The sequence below is a fragment of the Festucalex cinctus genome, chromosome 12 (genome assembly GCF_051991245.1).
Source record: "Festucalex cinctus isolate MCC-2025b chromosome 12, RoL_Fcin_1.0, whole genome shotgun sequence".
NCBI lineage: Eukaryota > Metazoa > Chordata > Actinopteri > Syngnathiformes > Syngnathidae > Festucalex > Festucalex cinctus.
The window spans coordinates 11297113-11314391 of NC_135422.1; the positions used below are offsets into that span (position 1 = coordinate 11297113).

The following is a 17279-nucleotide window of genomic DNA, read 5'->3' on the forward strand; positions in this document are numbered from 1 at the left end:
CCGCCACCGGCAACTAACATGAACCTTCTGACCTCTGAACTCTTCACCCAATGACGAGCCGCCCCCAGCCTGCCTGCTGATCAGTTAACTGGTAATTTGCCTTTTCGCTAGCCTCTCTCTCCCAGTGACTAAAGAGAGAGAAAGAAAGAGAAGGGAGGCGCCAACCCTAACACACCAACAACAAACAAAAAAAAACTTCACACCAACATGAAGTTGTGTACTACTCATTTTTCTTCTGTTCATTGAGTTCCGTTCCCATTCTTTCTCTTTCTTTTTCTTCACCAGTCACGCGCCGCGGGTGGGATTGTTTGTGGTGTTAATCATACATGTGCACTGACGTTAAATAGCAATAAGATGCCAACCAGAGAACCCACCCGCCACCCAGCCCCACTATTTTGTCACATGTGGACGCCAACCATTTGGTTTTAGAATGACAAAGCCCATCAAAAAAAAAAAAAAAAAAAAAGATGGTGGGGTGGTGTCCACAGTTAACCACCCCAAAGAAAAAGAAACAGAAGGAAAGAGAACATCAACACTCACCTTAACTTTGTTGAAATTGTCATTACGATTTGTAATTATGACACATTCTGGGTGTGCTGCCCTTTTGCCCTCGCCCAGCCCAACAAAAAGCTTTTTCTGTCTTGATTTGTTTGAAAACCGCATGGCTGTAACGATTGCAAACAATATGCTTTTGGTTTGTTACATTTATTATTTTTTTTGGGTTACAGTTTGTATGTTTTTTGTTTCTTCTGTTCTCACTCTTTTGTTTTGTTTGACTAAATTGACAACAAAATACGCAGGCTGCTAAACCGGGGATGAGCCTAACTTGGGATGAAGGGTTTACGTATGCGTGTGTGCTTTTCTTAATTTCATTTTTAATGCTTGTATTTCTTGAAATACTACAAATGAAAGTAGGGTGTTTTGGAGGCTTTGCCATCCACACTACATCCACGTTACAGTGCCTGATGCATTTAGAACAAACTAGATCTCAATGAGTTTGCTGAGCTGTGATCAAAAAGACAAAAAAGAAAAAAAAAATCATGTATTATGTGTGCATATTTAGCCAAAGGTTTTTCCGATGATTTTACTACTTTTAAGATGAAATATCTGCCATTATGCATCTGCCTCGCACAGAAGGCTGTTTGAAAAAGTTTGGAAACGTGAATTTGTCGTGCCTGCCTTCAAAGCCAGTCAGTTAGCATTTTTGACTTTATTTGACTTTTTTTTTTTTTTTTTTTGTACTTTTTATTTTTATTTTATTTTTTTATTCCAGAGGGGGGGGTAAAAAAACACTAAAACAGCTCCTTGGATTATCATAGAAATGAAGGGTCCCGCCCACCTTTTGCCAATTTTAATTGTTTTTAAGGATAACTAGTTGGCCATTTTGTGTCCCGCCAACGTGCAAGCGCATCCACAATGTGTCACATCTCTCGTATCTTTTGTTAGACTCTCTCAAGAACAAAAAAAAATAGGATGTGAAAGCCATGCCTGCCTGTTCAAATTGCTTTATACATACGTCTTATATATATAAATATAAATATATATAAAAATGTACATAATGCCATTGCATATATAAATACATACACAGAAGCGAACAAAAAAAAAATTGCTAATTTTACAGTACAGGGTGCTGGAGTAGAGGAAAAAATGAATTCTATTTTTGCCAATTTTAGCTTTTGATACTTTGCAAATACAAAATCTGGTTTGAAAAAAAAGACAAAACTAAAAAAAAAAAACACGTGGGTGAGGAAGTACTGTTGGCCTGGACTTGACTGGAAAGAAGAGTTCCTATTAAAAAAAAAACAGGAAGGAATCAAATAAAAACAAAAAGTGCCTTATCGAGAGTGGTGTCAGTTTTTGCGAGAAGTGTTCCGTAAAAACGAAAAGCCAGCACCCACCCAAGATGGCGCAGAGCGGAGCGTGGCGTCGGCGGCCCGCGTTAACTCTATGCAAGCCCAACTAGCTGACTCAGCTAAATATGTGCCATGTTTTTTTTTTCGTCTTCCTGAGATTTAATTTTTACTCGACAGCCCTTTACTCTGCTGTGTGAGCAGGCTTTGATTTTTGAGAATCAGCTGATTTATTTTTTATTTTTTTTAAGCGTGCGTGTGCCGTACTTCCTATAGGACGAAACGGCGCTGCCGATAGTAGCAATGCAGTCGGATGCATCATGAGCTGAGAAAAATACATTTATGATTTGTTCACCTTCAGCAGCATTGGTTTAAACAACCGCGATTTGACGACGAATAACCACCGTTGTTTAAAAAAATGAATTAAAAAAAAAATGTAATAGAACGGCGCAGCCGATGTTTCGCGATTACTTTCATGGCTTTCTCATCGAGCCGAAAAGGTCAATGAAATTCTTTTGTTTTCAGTGTTACTCTTATTATTCTTACTCTTTATTGTTATTTAGACAATTTGAAATGCAATATAAGTGGAAATGGCTGTACAGCATTTGACAGTATTACGAGAAGTCCCTCTGCAATGTTACGCGCTACATTGTGTGGCTGGTTAGCATCCATCAGGTGGTGAAAAGTTGGAGGAAAAAAAAACAAAAGAAAAAAACCGTATTCTCTCTGGCCTGCCTACTATACATGTATGATAATGTAATTAACAGCCATTGTTACAGGTTTATAATGTATTTTTCTAATCTCATTTTATATGTATATCAATCATGTTTCTGAGTGCTTTTTTTATGACCCCACCCGACTCTCCTCCCTACCGCACCCCCCCCCCCCCCTTCACTTTTACACATCGGGAAGTGTTATATTTTGTTTTCATGCCCAGCTTGTTTAACTCATGAGCTACTTTTATTAGTTTCTCTTGTCATAAGTATTTTTACATGCTTGCTATATTTAGTTTTACATGGTGTATGCTGTTATTTTTTTTCTCCTTATTAACCTCTTGGCATTTATTTTAATAAAACATTCTTAGTAAGAATTTTACTAACGCGCTGATATTTTTGTCTTGTGTTTTTAACCAGTCTCATGAATGTATTGACTCGGTCTGGTTCACGGACTAACAGAATTAATTACAACTGGTGACTCGTGGACACACACACGCACACACATCAACACTCACACGGACGTGTTCTCATGAAAGTTTTGTAGGAAATCGTACATTTACGTTACGTTTACGATCTCGACGATTTTTGTTTTTCAACGCTGTGCTACAGTATAGGGTTTTGCTAGTTCAAGTAGCAACAAATAGACGAGACGAGGACATTTAGAATTTGGAAATTTCATGAACAATTTTGCCACCAAGTTTAGCCTAAAATATGTGGAACTATCAAACATCAATGTAGGTGATATTATTTTACCCTATCTCATGGTTATTAATAATTGGCCAATTACGAGAGGGAATTTTGCTACGAAATGTGATTTAAAATAAATAAAAAAATAAATAAAATTTGCCTACTAGAATATTGTCCTAAATTTATTAAATTTAGTTTTTGGTTTTGAAGGAAAAATTGTAAACCCTTTCTTGATATGACTGTACAATGGGTTTTTTTGTTTGTTTGTTTTTTTATGTATTTTAGCGTTCAAGTTTGGCAATATTTAGCAGTTACTCGTATAACTTGTTTGTGAAATAACCATAGCAAACTGTAAAATATGGCACAATATCGCTTATATGGTTAATGATGAGAGGGAACTGGTAATGCCGAAAGGGAATTTGAAAATGCCTGAAATTGATGGTAATCTCTTCATCAGGAACCTGTACCGGGTTCAAAGGGGCTTATACACTTGAAAGGGTTAAAGGAGAGTAGATTGCTCTGTAAAGCCCAATTCACACTGGCTGCAAAAAGGACGCGGTGTGTTTTCCGCACGGCTTCCGCAAGGACTGCAATTCACACCGCGTGCATTACGTGTCCGGAAATCTGCTCCCGACAGACCATAAGATCACGTGGGATTCACGCTGGAGAGTTGAGTTCTCGTGATAACAACCGTGTATATAGAGTCCTATTTTGTAAACAATAGCCACGCTTGCCTGTTGTCACATCGATATGCTTTTTGGACTGTCATTATTTCTGTGACTTTTACCATGGCTGTCTACCATGGGTGGTAAGTATGTTTTGTGTTTAAATAGTGTTATTTAGTCATGTTTGATTTATTCTGAGCTCATTTTTTGTCTTAAATGTCCGACTCATGTCATGTTATGCTAGCTTCCCCCCCAACAAAAAACGGGTTTGTAAACGGTTTTATTTTGAAATATACCAGATTAGCTTGATACGAGACACCCGACTTCCTGTCTGGCTCGCGTAATTTCTTCAGCTTCATTAAAATCCGCATGTGGAAAAAATAGCTTGCGGAAACCTTCCGTATCACCGCAGTCGTTCCGCAGATGCAGCTGGTGTGAATTGACACGTAGACTGGAATGTGTTCTAGCCTTACGGCGTCCGTACGGGAAACGCACCGCATCCGTTCCGCAGTCAGTGTGAATTGGGATTGTGGAGATATCGTAAATAATGAGACGAATGCGAGTTGTAGGACTTAAATATTGTTGACTTAAATATTTTGTCAATCGCTCCTTGCTATATATCATTGACGCAGTTAATCCTCACTGAATGGTAAGTGAACCCCCCCACCCCCACCCAAAGAAAAAAAGTAACACAACAGCAAAAGAAGCCTTTGTCTGAGGATTCTCCATTTTTGATCAATTTGAAATGTCAAACAATTCTTCCTCCAACGCGAGCCTTGCCGTACAAGATCCTACTAAATTGCCATGAGAACAGGTTTCACTCACCAGCCAGCACCTAACTGGAAAGTGCACGAGTTGATACGCGTCCCTCACTCCTGCTCACGCATTTCTCACCTCTGTGCTGAAACGTGAAATCTGCTGACACTCTTCATACCTGTTTGCCCTCGCCAACAAACACCGCTGCTGTGTCTCCACTCCAGATCACTCTTCTTGTATTTTTTTGTCGTCTTTCTGTGTCTCTCGCAACCTTGGGAGGTAGCAGGATGATCCTCGATCGCTCCTAAAAGTCACAAAAAAATCGGCGTAGCGAAGAATTCATTTCACATAGCAAGAACAGCTACTCATCACTGGTGAAAATATTAAAAGGGAGTTTTGTTATGCCGGCGTCACAGCTGTTTCCTATCCGCTCAACACTTTGCATCATCCGCATTCTTGATCGAGCAGCTAATACCTTTAGGGAGCCTCCCTCCGTAATGCTTAAAGCAGATCAGGGGTCAGTAGCGTATCTCGGATTATTTGGAAATCCAGTTTCCCTTTCGGATCAGTCAATTTGGTAGACGTGTCCAGAAAGACGTCTCAAGAACCCATGCCGGCACAAACGCGGAAGAAATGCACACTCCCTTAGCAAGTTTCCCTTTGGGACATGCAATTTGGTAGACAAATTTCAATTCCGTCTCAAAAGATTTCAAGGGACCATTGCACATTTCATTTGTGCCATTTCCAGGGGTCCATCAAAGACAAACTTGCTCTAGAAAATGTGTCCCTCTCATGGATATGCTCAATTGTAGACATTTTTGCCTGTGGGCGGAGCATGGCAGCAAGTTTGATGAGTCGTTGTGAAAGCTAAAGCGCTAATTAGCTCCACAAGGTCAGAGCTTGAACAAAAAAACTCCTGAAGCTCACCCCAACTGTTTATAATCAAATGTACAGTATAAACCTAAAAGGCTGTAGGTTCAAACAGCAGTATAGGCCAGTATGAAGTACTTTGGGATCAAAGCGACCATTTCCCCCCCTTATTAAATCCCAATATGGATTCCAGCTAGCTTGTATTTATTGTTGCGTCGAACTTTTTGTTGTTTGTTTCTTGTCTCAAGCACTGCCAGCGTGTCATTCTACTGCTGCGTCATCCCTGGCTTTTTAATTCTTCCTCCTCCGCCACTCGACATTTTGTCACGACACACACGGGAAAAGATTAACTTCATTATTAATCCTTATTATCATTGCCAGGGACGCCTACACACTTTGTTACCTCGTTTTTTTCTTTTTGGGTTAAATCCTCCCGACAAAAAAGAAAAAACGATCGCTCAGTTTGTCCTCTTTAAGCGCACAACAGGGATTAAATGTGTCTAACATCAGCGTTAGCATCTTCTTCATAGGAAATTAAGTGAATTATTAAGAACTCCTGTCAAGACTGGATTAGTGGAAGAAAGAAAGCACAAAACCTGCTACTGTTTTTTTAGGTGTCTTATTTCCTCAAATAGTGGCTTCACGTTTCTATAAATGAACACCTTCCACAAATAAATGCCACTATTGGAGGAAATATTTTCATGACCTTGAATGTTAAGCGAGGTTTCCGTCCAGTTGAAATTGAAATGCATGTTCGATTGGAGCGTCAAGTTGTCCTCCAAAGCACAAAATGTTACTGCCTTATTTTGAAATTATTACAGAAGTGCCTTTTTCCTGATGTCTTTTTTTTTTCTTGCTAAATCCTTTTAGTGCAACTTTTCTCTCCCTTTAAATCATCAAAAGCCTTGATATGATGACGCACTAGCAAATGATCGATTTTCAACTTTGTGCCTTCCTTATTGGACTAGGCTAGGTCATCATCGGCCAATGGCGTAATGCCCTCGTTGCCGCCATCTCTTTGCGAAAAAGACGCGTCTCGGGGGCGTTGAGTGTCTTTGATTTACTAACGTTTCCCATCTGTCCATCTTGACTTGTTTCTGGCTAACAAACATTCCTTTAGTGAGTTCAACGGCAGGTTGGTCGCAGTCGACCAAAAAAAAAAAAATGGCCCCACTGGATTTTTTTTTTTTTTTTGCTCGTTATTTTTCCACTGTGTTATGCTTTAAAAGTAGAATTGACTATTATGATATATATATTTACTGGAAGTTTCTTATAGTGGTGCACTAAAATCTGTGATTTTTTTTTTAATTGTATGGAGTATACTTTTTGTGTTGTTTTAACAATTAAAAGGACTAGACTGAGAATTTTGATGAGGTAAATAAAACATGTAATGACACTTTTTGTTGCTCACGCCAAAAAAAATAGTCAAAAGGGAAAAAATGTGTGCAATAAAGAATCATGTGTGAGTTTCATCTTACTGCTCAACTGGACTGCTTGTTTTTTTGTTTTTTTTCCCTCTCTTTTTCTGTGATGTCTTGGTGACAGTTTGACCTTCAAGGTAGGTCACTGGAGTTGCTGCAATCAGCCAGAGCTCAAATGGTGAAGTTCACTTCTGATTAAATAAGTCATAGAAAGAAGACGTCATCTTCTGGGTGCTAGCTAGTAAAGCTAGCTTTTCATTTTAGCTTCAAAAACGAACAATAACAACGTTCGTAGGCCAAAAACTAGACAACTTATGTGTTTCATATCAATTATTTGAGCTCTGGCCAAAATGGAAAACAAAATTTGATGGTGCATGATTTTGTTTTAGGATAATATTGGCTAAATTCATCTATGAAGGGTTTGTTTTGGTGGAAATGACAAAACAGTTTAGACGCTTGAGCAGGTAAATAGTTGCAGTAAACTATTTTATGTGTCAATTTTGCAGTAAAGTTCAACTGTAAGTGACGAACCACTTCAAGCATTTAAGAATTGTTAGGTACCTATGAAACTGCACCAAAAAAAAAAAAAGCATAAATACTGGGATGAATCTCATTCAAACAATATATCATACAGCTCTTAATAAAGAGTATAGTGGGTCAAATTGTTTTGGGTTTAAAAAAAAAAATAAAAAATGGAGATAAAAAGTATAATACACTAAAATAGATTATTAACCCCCAAAGTGGATATTCAATGTGTCCAATGGCAAAAACGACATCCATTCATCATGCACAAAATAAGCAAGTAAATAAATAATGAAAGAAGTCATAAATGATTACCACTAGTGCTAAAATGCACAAGATCCGTTTGACAAGCCGCCGCCCACAACATGAACAAAAGTATTGGGACAGCAAGCCATTCCACCAACATGACAGCTGTTCCGAGAAGATTTCCGAGTTGGGAATTTTTGGGATAAATTTTCGTCAACAAGTCGTCGTCTGGGAGAAACAAGTAAGTCATCGACACAAAACACATTTTCAAAAAGTCAGATTTAACACATGGTGACCTGCAGGGGGCAGGTGCGAAGTAGAAGCTGGGTGGAGTTTTCACTTTTTATTTGTTCTTTACCTAGTTAAGTCATTTTATTTTCCATGAGAATTTTGTAAGGGGTGTGTTGACTTTTTGTCTTATGTTCTTCACATTTAAAATTTGATCAGTATATATTATTGTAGGCCTCTATAAATGCGCTTCGTCCTCACTCTTACTGCCTGTTGATGAAGAGTTGGGGTGTGTTGGATGATGGCGTTTGTGAATTGGGGGGGTGGGAGAGTATTGAGAGATCGGGAATTTGAGGGGAAGTGATGGCGATGGCGCCTTTGGCCTCCAGGAAGGCGCATCAAAGGAGCATTTGTCGCCGAGCGCAGCTGCGTGTGCACGCGCGCGCGTTTGAAAGGCTCGAGTGGAAGGGTTGCATCAGTGGTGACAGATGAAGCGGCTTCCTGTGGAATGAATGTAGGGCATTCATCACAGTGCAGCTGTTTCTTTCTGTCTTTGTGTGGCGCCGCCATTTGCATGATATTGCGGGCAAGTTTTGTTTTTTGTTTTTGTTTTTTTTGGGGGGGGTGACAAAATCAATCAATCAAACCTTTATTTTCAATCGCACCTTTCATCAGTGGTGACTGGTGTAGTTTTCTCCACAGGGGGTGTTATGGGGGGGTGTTATGTTATAGTTTAGAAAATATTTGCGCCACTGAGCCAATAAGATGACGCAGAGCGGCCAACCTCCCACCAATATTGTAATATTGTATTGTGATATATCCCAATGTTTTGATATTGTTACATCCCTAATATATACAGTAAGTACACTTGGGGTCTGGTGCAGTTGAATTCTGCCTAGCAACAAGTGATTGTGTAAACATGGTCAGAAAAAAAAAAATAGACTCATAATTCATAGTTTTGGTAGTGATCCACTTTTTGTTTTTCCTTTGTTTTTAAACAGTCCACATTGTACAAGCACTTTGAGTTTCTGAAAGTTAACATGCTTTGTAGCCTCTTTGTGTGCATCTCTCTTTTTGTCAAGAGTCACTCGAGTCCCTCCAAGGAACTTCTCAAGAACACTTCCTGCTCACCTTTTGATAGGTGCAAATAATCACAAGTATGAGCCCCGGAGTGGCAAAAGATTCACAACATTCGCTTTGTATTTTTTGTCCACACCGATGGCACATTTTGGCACTTTTGCAAACAGTTTCTCGTTTAGGGCTTACTTTATTTAGTTAGTTTTTTTTTGTTTTTTGTTTTTCAAATGAATTAGCAGTGACCTTATTAAAGCAGCGAAGTGAATGTAACTTAAAACGTGCATAAAGGTTTTACGTCTGCTAGTTTCTATTTTCTCTCCGGTAAATACACTTGGATAAGAGTCAGTGCTGTGTGATTATCGTTTGTCCTTTAAATGGCGGCAAACGTTCTTTCTTTTGCTCCCGTAGGAGGAGGAAGTGTATTTGGGAGCGGAGATAATTGCTAGCGGCTCGTGTGTTTCCACCAGGGAGAAAGAGGCCACGGAGGACTTGACCATGTCAGTTCTTATCAACTTGGACTCGACTCCACATCGCTCGTCAACTCTGTTGTCGGCTGAAGTCATTCCCAACCACTGTGCTGCGGGAAATCACTTAATCGGGCCACAAATGATTTAGTATTTGCTTCAAATGATGTCTTTTTGTTCATCTCGATGCTACTGACATATGAGAGACAGGCTGAGTGATTAAATATTTTTTCCACTGGATGGCAGAAGGCATAATTCGCCTCCATATTCACTCCGTTTGACGTTAACTGTCAAATGAAACATAAAAACAAAGACTTCTACACGGATAAAACAAGCACATAGCTTAGCCTAGCTTAATGCTAACGCTAAGTAGCATGTTGCAGTGGTAGCCTCAAGGCAAGTTCTCTCTCTTTCTCTCGCTCTAACTCTACCCCCACCCCCCACACCCCCACTCTCCTTCTCCTGGTATGCATGAAAAATGCCCTTTAAGGGGAGCGGGGTAACCAATGTGAGACCAGAGTGGATTAGACACAGAAGTGGCCTTTCCAGTGCATGCAGAGCACTTGTTCACTGACCTTCTGGTGAAAGCAAAGAAGTTTTGTATTATGTGTGATTGTGTGTGTGTGTGTGTGTGTGTGTGTGTGTGGGTGTGTGTGTGTGTGTGTGTGTGTGTGTGTCAAGTCTGAAGTTTAAAGAGCTTGTATTGTTTGGGAACAATAAATAGGCTTTTGTTGTGAGCGCGTCGTGATCAAATTGTGGTGTTTACGCAAATGGTCTGCATTTTCATAATGGCAATAAACATGCATAAATCACAGAATTTTATAACATTAAAAGAAGACTGAAAACAAACAGGTAATAACTTTCATAAGTGCCTTAGTTTCAAAACTTTTCAAAAATTATATTTTCACTCATTTAAAATGTACATGCAACGGTGTTTGAAAATAGAAAATATTTTGAAAAAATAATTGACTAAATAATTCGACGGCGTATTAGGGCCACGTAGAAATATATATAAATATATATATATATATATATATATATAAATATATATATAAAAATAACATAATATGGCGAGAAAAAAGTGGCAAATTTGCCAAATTTTTTCTCGTCACACGTTAAGTGTAGTGCCGACAGAAAGGAAACGCATGTGTCACGCTACAGAAGTCACAGTTTGCAAAATGTCTGCGGTCGGGTTTTCAAACAATATCATAGTTGCCACTTTATAAAGTGGCAAAATTGACACTTTTTTTTTTCTCATCATATTGACCGCGCCCTCTAAAAAATATTATTTTTTTTATGTGGCCCCAATACGCTGTCGTAGGCAATAAATAGCTTTGCGTTGAATTTAAAAAAAAATAAAATCAGATAACAGTAATGATAAAATATTTCAAATACTACATATTTTTAAAATAATTTATGAAAAAGGCAGAGCAAAATATCTCTCTCTCTCCCTCTCTCTCTCTTTCTCTCTCTCATTCGTTCCCTCACACACGGAGTGGTGTAAAAGCCTTGGGCGACTTTGGGCTGCGTTGTGGTATTACTTCAAAGCCATTAAAAGTGGAGCCCCGCTAATCTAAATCCAATCATTTGCGCACTTTTCCCTCCCATCGCTGGCATCATACTTCCGCGTGAGGCGCAGATTGATGCTGTGTTGTTTGGACAGGGATTATGCTGATCGTGGCGGCTTAGACGAGATGATATAAAGACTCTTAATAAATTTCTAATTAAAAAAACATCACCAGTATGCACAGCATCTTTGATTGTAAATCTTATCTCCTTTCTTCCCACTCGCATCTTCCATTCTTGTGGCCTTAATGGATTGTTATCCGCCTTCAAGCGACAGGCAAAAAACATGTTGAGTGAGTGTGCTGTCTGCGAGGCTTGCGGGTTAACAACGCGAATACAAAGCTTCTTGGCTTCTAAGGCCGCTCACTCTATTGTTGTATACTTTCTATCAGGAGAGACTTGGCGGATGTATTATCCCCCAAAGTATTCTGAATAAGTTTGATTTTCGCTTGAAAAGGTAACCCATTATTAAGTTTGTAAGCTGGAGAGCAAGGCTTCAGAATATTCCTTTTCACAAGTCAATGATTGGATAAACATAGAAAGCATCAACTGACTTGCACTAAACTGCTTAGATTGTTGTACTTTTTGTACATTTATGGCACACACATACTTTTATTTTATGAATTCTGTACATATGTGTTTCCGGATCGAGCGTATGCTTCAGATTATCCAAGTCAAAAACTCTTGACTGTCGCCATAGCTGCCCTGAACGTGAAGTTCCCACTGTAAATAGTTAGCAAACAGAGGGATCTAAAATGGTCACCGCTACCCTCTGCTGGTGGTTTGGCTCATTACCACTCCTCAAGCGCTTGCTATTTAAAGGGCCAGCACATCAGACGCATAACCACACCTCCCAATGAAAAAAAGAAACGACACAACTCGTCATTGGCACTGAATGTTTTGATTCTTATGAATGACTAATCATTCTTGGCATCAAGTTTTAATTTTAATATCATGTTATATATTATACAATGTTTTTTTTCTCAGTCACTTTGTTCAGTCGTTTGAGTATTTTTTTATTTTTTTTTACCCCATACTTGTGACCTTTGTTTTTTAAAATTTATTTTTGCATTCATTATACTCCATATTCAGTATATGAAACAAAACCTAATAGTAAAACTATTTTCAAAAGAAATCTTCAATGACTTGTTGATGCCTCGCAAGCAAGAATTGCATTTTTATTTACTTGGAACCAGCAGACTGTTAGCTGAGCGGAAGCTTAATCGTGATGATGCAGTAAAAAAAAAAAAAAAATGAACAGGGTGACAGTATTTTGTGAAAGGATGCGTAATGAGGGACTTTCAATAAAAGAATGCTGTGTACATGTGCGCGCACTCGAGCCGCTACCTGCTCTCCCCGAACAATTAAGACGAGCCTCCTTACAGTATCTGCACTCCAATTAATTTTCCTACTTGAAGGGGCGAGCGGAGACTCGTGTGCGGGCGCTGACGGAAGATTAGAGTAAACTCAATTAAATATTGATGGCTATAAATAAACACGCTGGTTTGGCGAGGCGCCACGCCGCACGCTCCATCACTGCTGCTTATCAATTGGGCAAATGTTGAACTTGTGTGGGGTTGGAGGTGAGAGCAAGGACGGCAATTCCAAACTACATGCAAAACTCAGGTGGATTGAAATAATTGACACACGGATATGCATGACTTCTTCTCATCTATCGATCGATTGATCTAGCTATCCATCTATAGCTAGCAACTAGCTAGCTATCCACTGACTATCCATCTATCATTGAACACTGCCTTTTCATTTTACATATTAGATATTTGTTCTCAAATTTAGGAATAAGCGGTTTAGAAAATAGATGGATGGATGTTTTCCGATGGTTGCGCTTTTTTGTTGCTTTAAAAAAAATAAAAATAAAATAAAATAAAATAAAAAATCTGCTTTAATTATTTTGCTACCGTATTTCATTATTTAGCTCTATTTTTAATTTCTAAACTTCAAATTAATTTTGACAAGTGTTTTTTGAAAATATTTTCAAATGTTTTTTTTCTTTTCTTTTTTTCTGGTCTCATTTTAGAATATATTTTTCCAGACGGGCCCTCCCCCCAAAATAAATAAATAAATAAATAAATAAATAAATAAAATAATAATAATAATAATAATATGAAAATGTCTGCATATTGTCCCCACATTTTTATAAAATATTTTTGAAAAGAAGCAAATGCACAGCAATGATGGAGATTAGAATGTCAACAAAGTTTCTGTACTGATTTTTTTTTATCTATTTTTTTTTTTTTACTTCAAATACTTTTCCTATTTATTTCTGTTTAGGAAATTTTTGTACTATTCAAATTTTTCAGATTTTTCTAAAAAAAAAAAAAATTGTTTTTGTAATATTCCATTCTTTAAATCCGTCTTATTTGTGTAGTATTATCTACTCTACTAATAGATTTATTTATTTTTTTTATTCTTATTTTGTGGTGACGTAGGTTTTTTTTTCTCTCCAATTTTTTATATATATATTTTATTTGTGCAATTGTGATAAAACTTTGAAATAACATTTAAGCCTCTACACATCTCTCTCTACCTCTTATTTTCATCATCGATTATTATTCTATATCCGCTTATCCTTGTGAGGTTAGCATGCGTGCTGGAGCCTGTCCCAGCTAGTTGTCGTCAGGCAATAGGCAGGGTACACTCTGAACTGGTTACCAACCAATCACAGGGCATCAATTATTATTGCTATTGCTTTGTAATCATTTCAAGATTATCGCACAGTGAAGGTCTCATTCCAAGTATTGTTTTTATCGTGTTTAGACTGAAATACTGATGTCGTGTAAATGTGCATTATAAAACTTTTGGAATTGTAAAGTCGGCCATATTCAGTTGGCAACACAAATGCACAAACAGTAAATATTATACTCAAAACAATGGAAAAGCATCTAAATCTTCAATAATCACAACGCGTTTTTTGGTGTACATTCTACATTGGTAACAGTCTCTCAATTCAGTCACATAATTGGCCTCAAATTCCAAAAGTCAAACTTTAATGTGGCCATATTGCTCCCATTCCTCTCCGCTCGGGTCTCCTTTTATTTCCCGAGGGAAAAGGCGCACACTGTTTTTAGGAAGGGGGAGGATTTTTATCGTAGGCAAAAGGCAGAGAGCGAAAAGCCTCCATTCACGGCTCCATAATAGTCTATTCATGAAGGCCCTTGTGCCTTTATTATTTCAAACATTCTGCCAGCACTTACAAGTCCATCCTGTCTCTTTGTGCTGCCATTGTGTGAGGATGCGCTCCATCCACACAAGCCCGAATCGTCCTATTTGTGCAAGACTGATTAGACCCCCCCCCCCCGAGGGTATCAATGAAAGGAAATAAGGGGTGTCTTTATCCTGTCGTGGTGGATTAGGTCTTCAAGTTACCTGCTGTCAAGGCCGGCACAGAAACCAACCACTCAGTTCCTAGCAAATTGTTACCTGAATAGTTTCCTTATTTTTCTTGTAGACTGAAAAAATTGGGACATCAAAATATGAGACAAGAGATGAACATGACAGCTGTCATCTCAAAGTTTTGTCTTCTTGATCTGACACACAAGTTAGAAGATAAAATTAGCTGTAACAAAAATAAATGCTCGGGAGATTCATTTGGCTAGTTTCAAATCTTCCAGGTTTCGTTTTGGCAGAATCTTTTTGTGTCCTTATCTTGCAATGATGAAGGATTTTCCAATCACTTTCTGTAACACTCATTCACTGCCATTGACGAGTATATTTGTCGATTCTATTTTTTTCAACAGGGATGGTGGTTAAAGATGAATTAACCATTTATTAAAGACAGACATTTTGCTACAGAAAATGATTATGAAGACATTCTTGGTCCAGGTCAAAATTGACCCGAAACAAAGTACGGAAGAATTAAGAACAGTAACAGTATTTGCACTATGCGACTGACCTGCATACATTGTTAGCTAACGAACGCCGCCAGAGTCTCGTTTAGCGGCTCATCTCCTATTGTCGCATCCCAAATGAAGCACTTTGACTTGGCGTCGAGTTGACAAGACGCGGCGGCCTCGGAGGAAAGACAAACGAGCCACGTGAAAGGATTAACAGCTACCTGTCACCCGGTGGCGGCGTGAGCGCAATCACGATGAAGGAGCTAAATAGCAGCAATCAGCCGAGATGCATCGCCGCCTCTTCCTCTTCCTCTTCCTCCTCCTCCTCTTCTTCGGCGTGCCAAGCGACGCCGCACGCCGCAATTATGCAGGCGTCAGCCCTCTGCAACAGCCACCTCGTAATTTCTCCCCAATTTGGCTGGCGAGGCTTTGAAAGGGCCCGTAATTTGGATCCCTTCAGCTTTATGCTAATGTCTTAGCACTGACGCGCGCACCTTTGTGCTAGCATGTGTTGAGAAGATGAGCGATCGTGTTGACGTCAAGGAAATGGATGATGAATGATGAGTTATTTTGGTGCACAACAGTGATACTTTTTTGTGCACAAATTGGTTGTGATTCAGATATGTGAATGTTAAAAACAAATGTTGAATCAAAATTTTCCAATGAGAAATATTGTCCCTTGTACTCGTGTCCACAGGTTGATTGACAGTCATATGAAACACACATCTGGAAGTGTTTACATTTGTATGGGAATGTTTAGCCGGCTAATAAGCATTATCTTAAAACTGTTAAGTAGTCAATTAATAAAGGCCATCGTGGCTTTTCATCAACACCTTTATCATGACTTCAGCGAGTTGAAGCCTCCCAGATTAGCTAAGTGCTAGCTAGCTGCTACGATAGAACAAGTTTGTGTCCGCAAGTCCAAGAAAAAAAAAATAAAAATGGCCGAATGACAGCTAATATCACCAAAAACGTGTAAGGCAGTCCTCTATATAGTATGTTATGGTCAATGCTGACCTAAGCCAAGAACATTGTCGTAATATTTTTTTAATTCTGAAGTACAAATGTTCAGCAAAAACAGGTGCAGGCTATGTCAAGGCACCCTGTGACCTCTTATGACTTCTATGCCGCATTTTGGACTATATTTTAGCACTATTTGTGTAAAAGTGTCCCAAAAAAAAGCACTTATTTTCTTCAACACATGCTTGCTAATGGCTAACCTGTCAGACCCTCCTCCTCCTCCTCCTCCTCCCTTTCAAGGATGCGTCAGCTTCCCGTCCGAGCTTCACGTTTCGCCACCGCGAGCCACCCGCCTCCTTTCTCCCACCGCTCTTTTTAACTGTTAATTCCTGCCTTCCGACGGCCAGGACAGCTTAATTAATCACTGCCCGCCTCTAATGAATTGACCAGGCAGGGGTGTTATTGATCCCTGGGGTAGTCTAATACCCCCTCACTGAGCTCACGGATCAAACGCATTGGGGAAAGAATATCAAATATTCCACCTAAAAAGCAAGAGAAGGTTAGCATCAAAGAAGTGTCAGCAAAAAAAAAAAAAAAAAAAAAAGTAGTACAGCAGGCACTTCAGGTTCACTCTGGCTTGTGTTATGCACAGAAAGTCACATTCCTCTCAAGTGTTAGATTTCTGCTTCTCTTAAATCTAAAGGACAAGCTTCACTGGCTCATTAGAGATGATATGGCAATGCCGCGCCGCCGCTGAGGATGCTGGGGGATTTAAATTGTTTTGCTACGGAACAAGAATTACCATTCCCTCACATTCTGAGTCACTGCTCCATGAACAAACACACACAGCTCAGTGTTTGGCTAGCAGCCGTTATGCTAGCAAATGTCATGGCGAGCAACATGCGTTTCGGTGGCCAGCTAGAGTATTCGTAAGGGTTAGGGACCAAACATGCAAATAGTGAAAAATCACAAGAAGTTAACGACTCCCTAGAAATGTTGAGCTTAATAGATTTTATATAAAGTTGTGCCTTAAGACATGAGCACTGTATACTCTTGAGTGTTTGGCAGATATATTAATAAAGCATCCAAAAAAATAAGCTTCAAGCTGTTTCTTGTCACTCTCAGTTGAAGTTTGTTGTGAGAGAATTACACATTATGTATTTAAAACAAGCACATAGCCTCCTTCATGCTAACATATGGGAAACTCCATAGGCATGCGGTCTAACAATAAGCATGAATGTGACAGCGTCGTTATCTTTTATCCTTTAAGATAAATATGAACACATACACTGCTTCAAAACATATAGAAAGGTAATATTGCAATACTCACAGGTCAATTCTCATTAAAAATCAGATGAATAACATTTTTTGTTGATATTTTTGGGGAGATGGGAATG

General features: G+C 38.9%; 1 protein-coding gene and 1 long non-coding RNA gene across 3 annotated transcripts in view; one reads left to right on the forward strand and one right to left on the reverse strand.

Moving 5' to 3' along the window:
* Positions 1–7029, forward strand: part of qkia (QKI, KH domain containing, RNA binding a) — an 85387-nt gene extending 78358 nt beyond the window's left edge. For both annotated transcript variants that reach the window (XM_077537827.1, XM_077537828.1), the window contains exon 8: positions 1–7029. In XM_077537827.1, coding sequence (XP_077393953.1) covers positions 1–17 — 17 coding nt within the window. In that variant the 3' untranslated portion in view covers positions 18–7029.
* LOC144031093 (uncharacterized) overlaps positions 4639–17279 on the reverse strand; it is a 25040-nt gene continuing 12399 nt past the window's right edge. The window contains exon 4 of the long non-coding RNA XR_013287437.1: positions 4639–4978. This is a non-coding gene — a long non-coding RNA (uncharacterized LOC144031093). The remainder of the gene's footprint in view (positions 4979–17279) is intronic.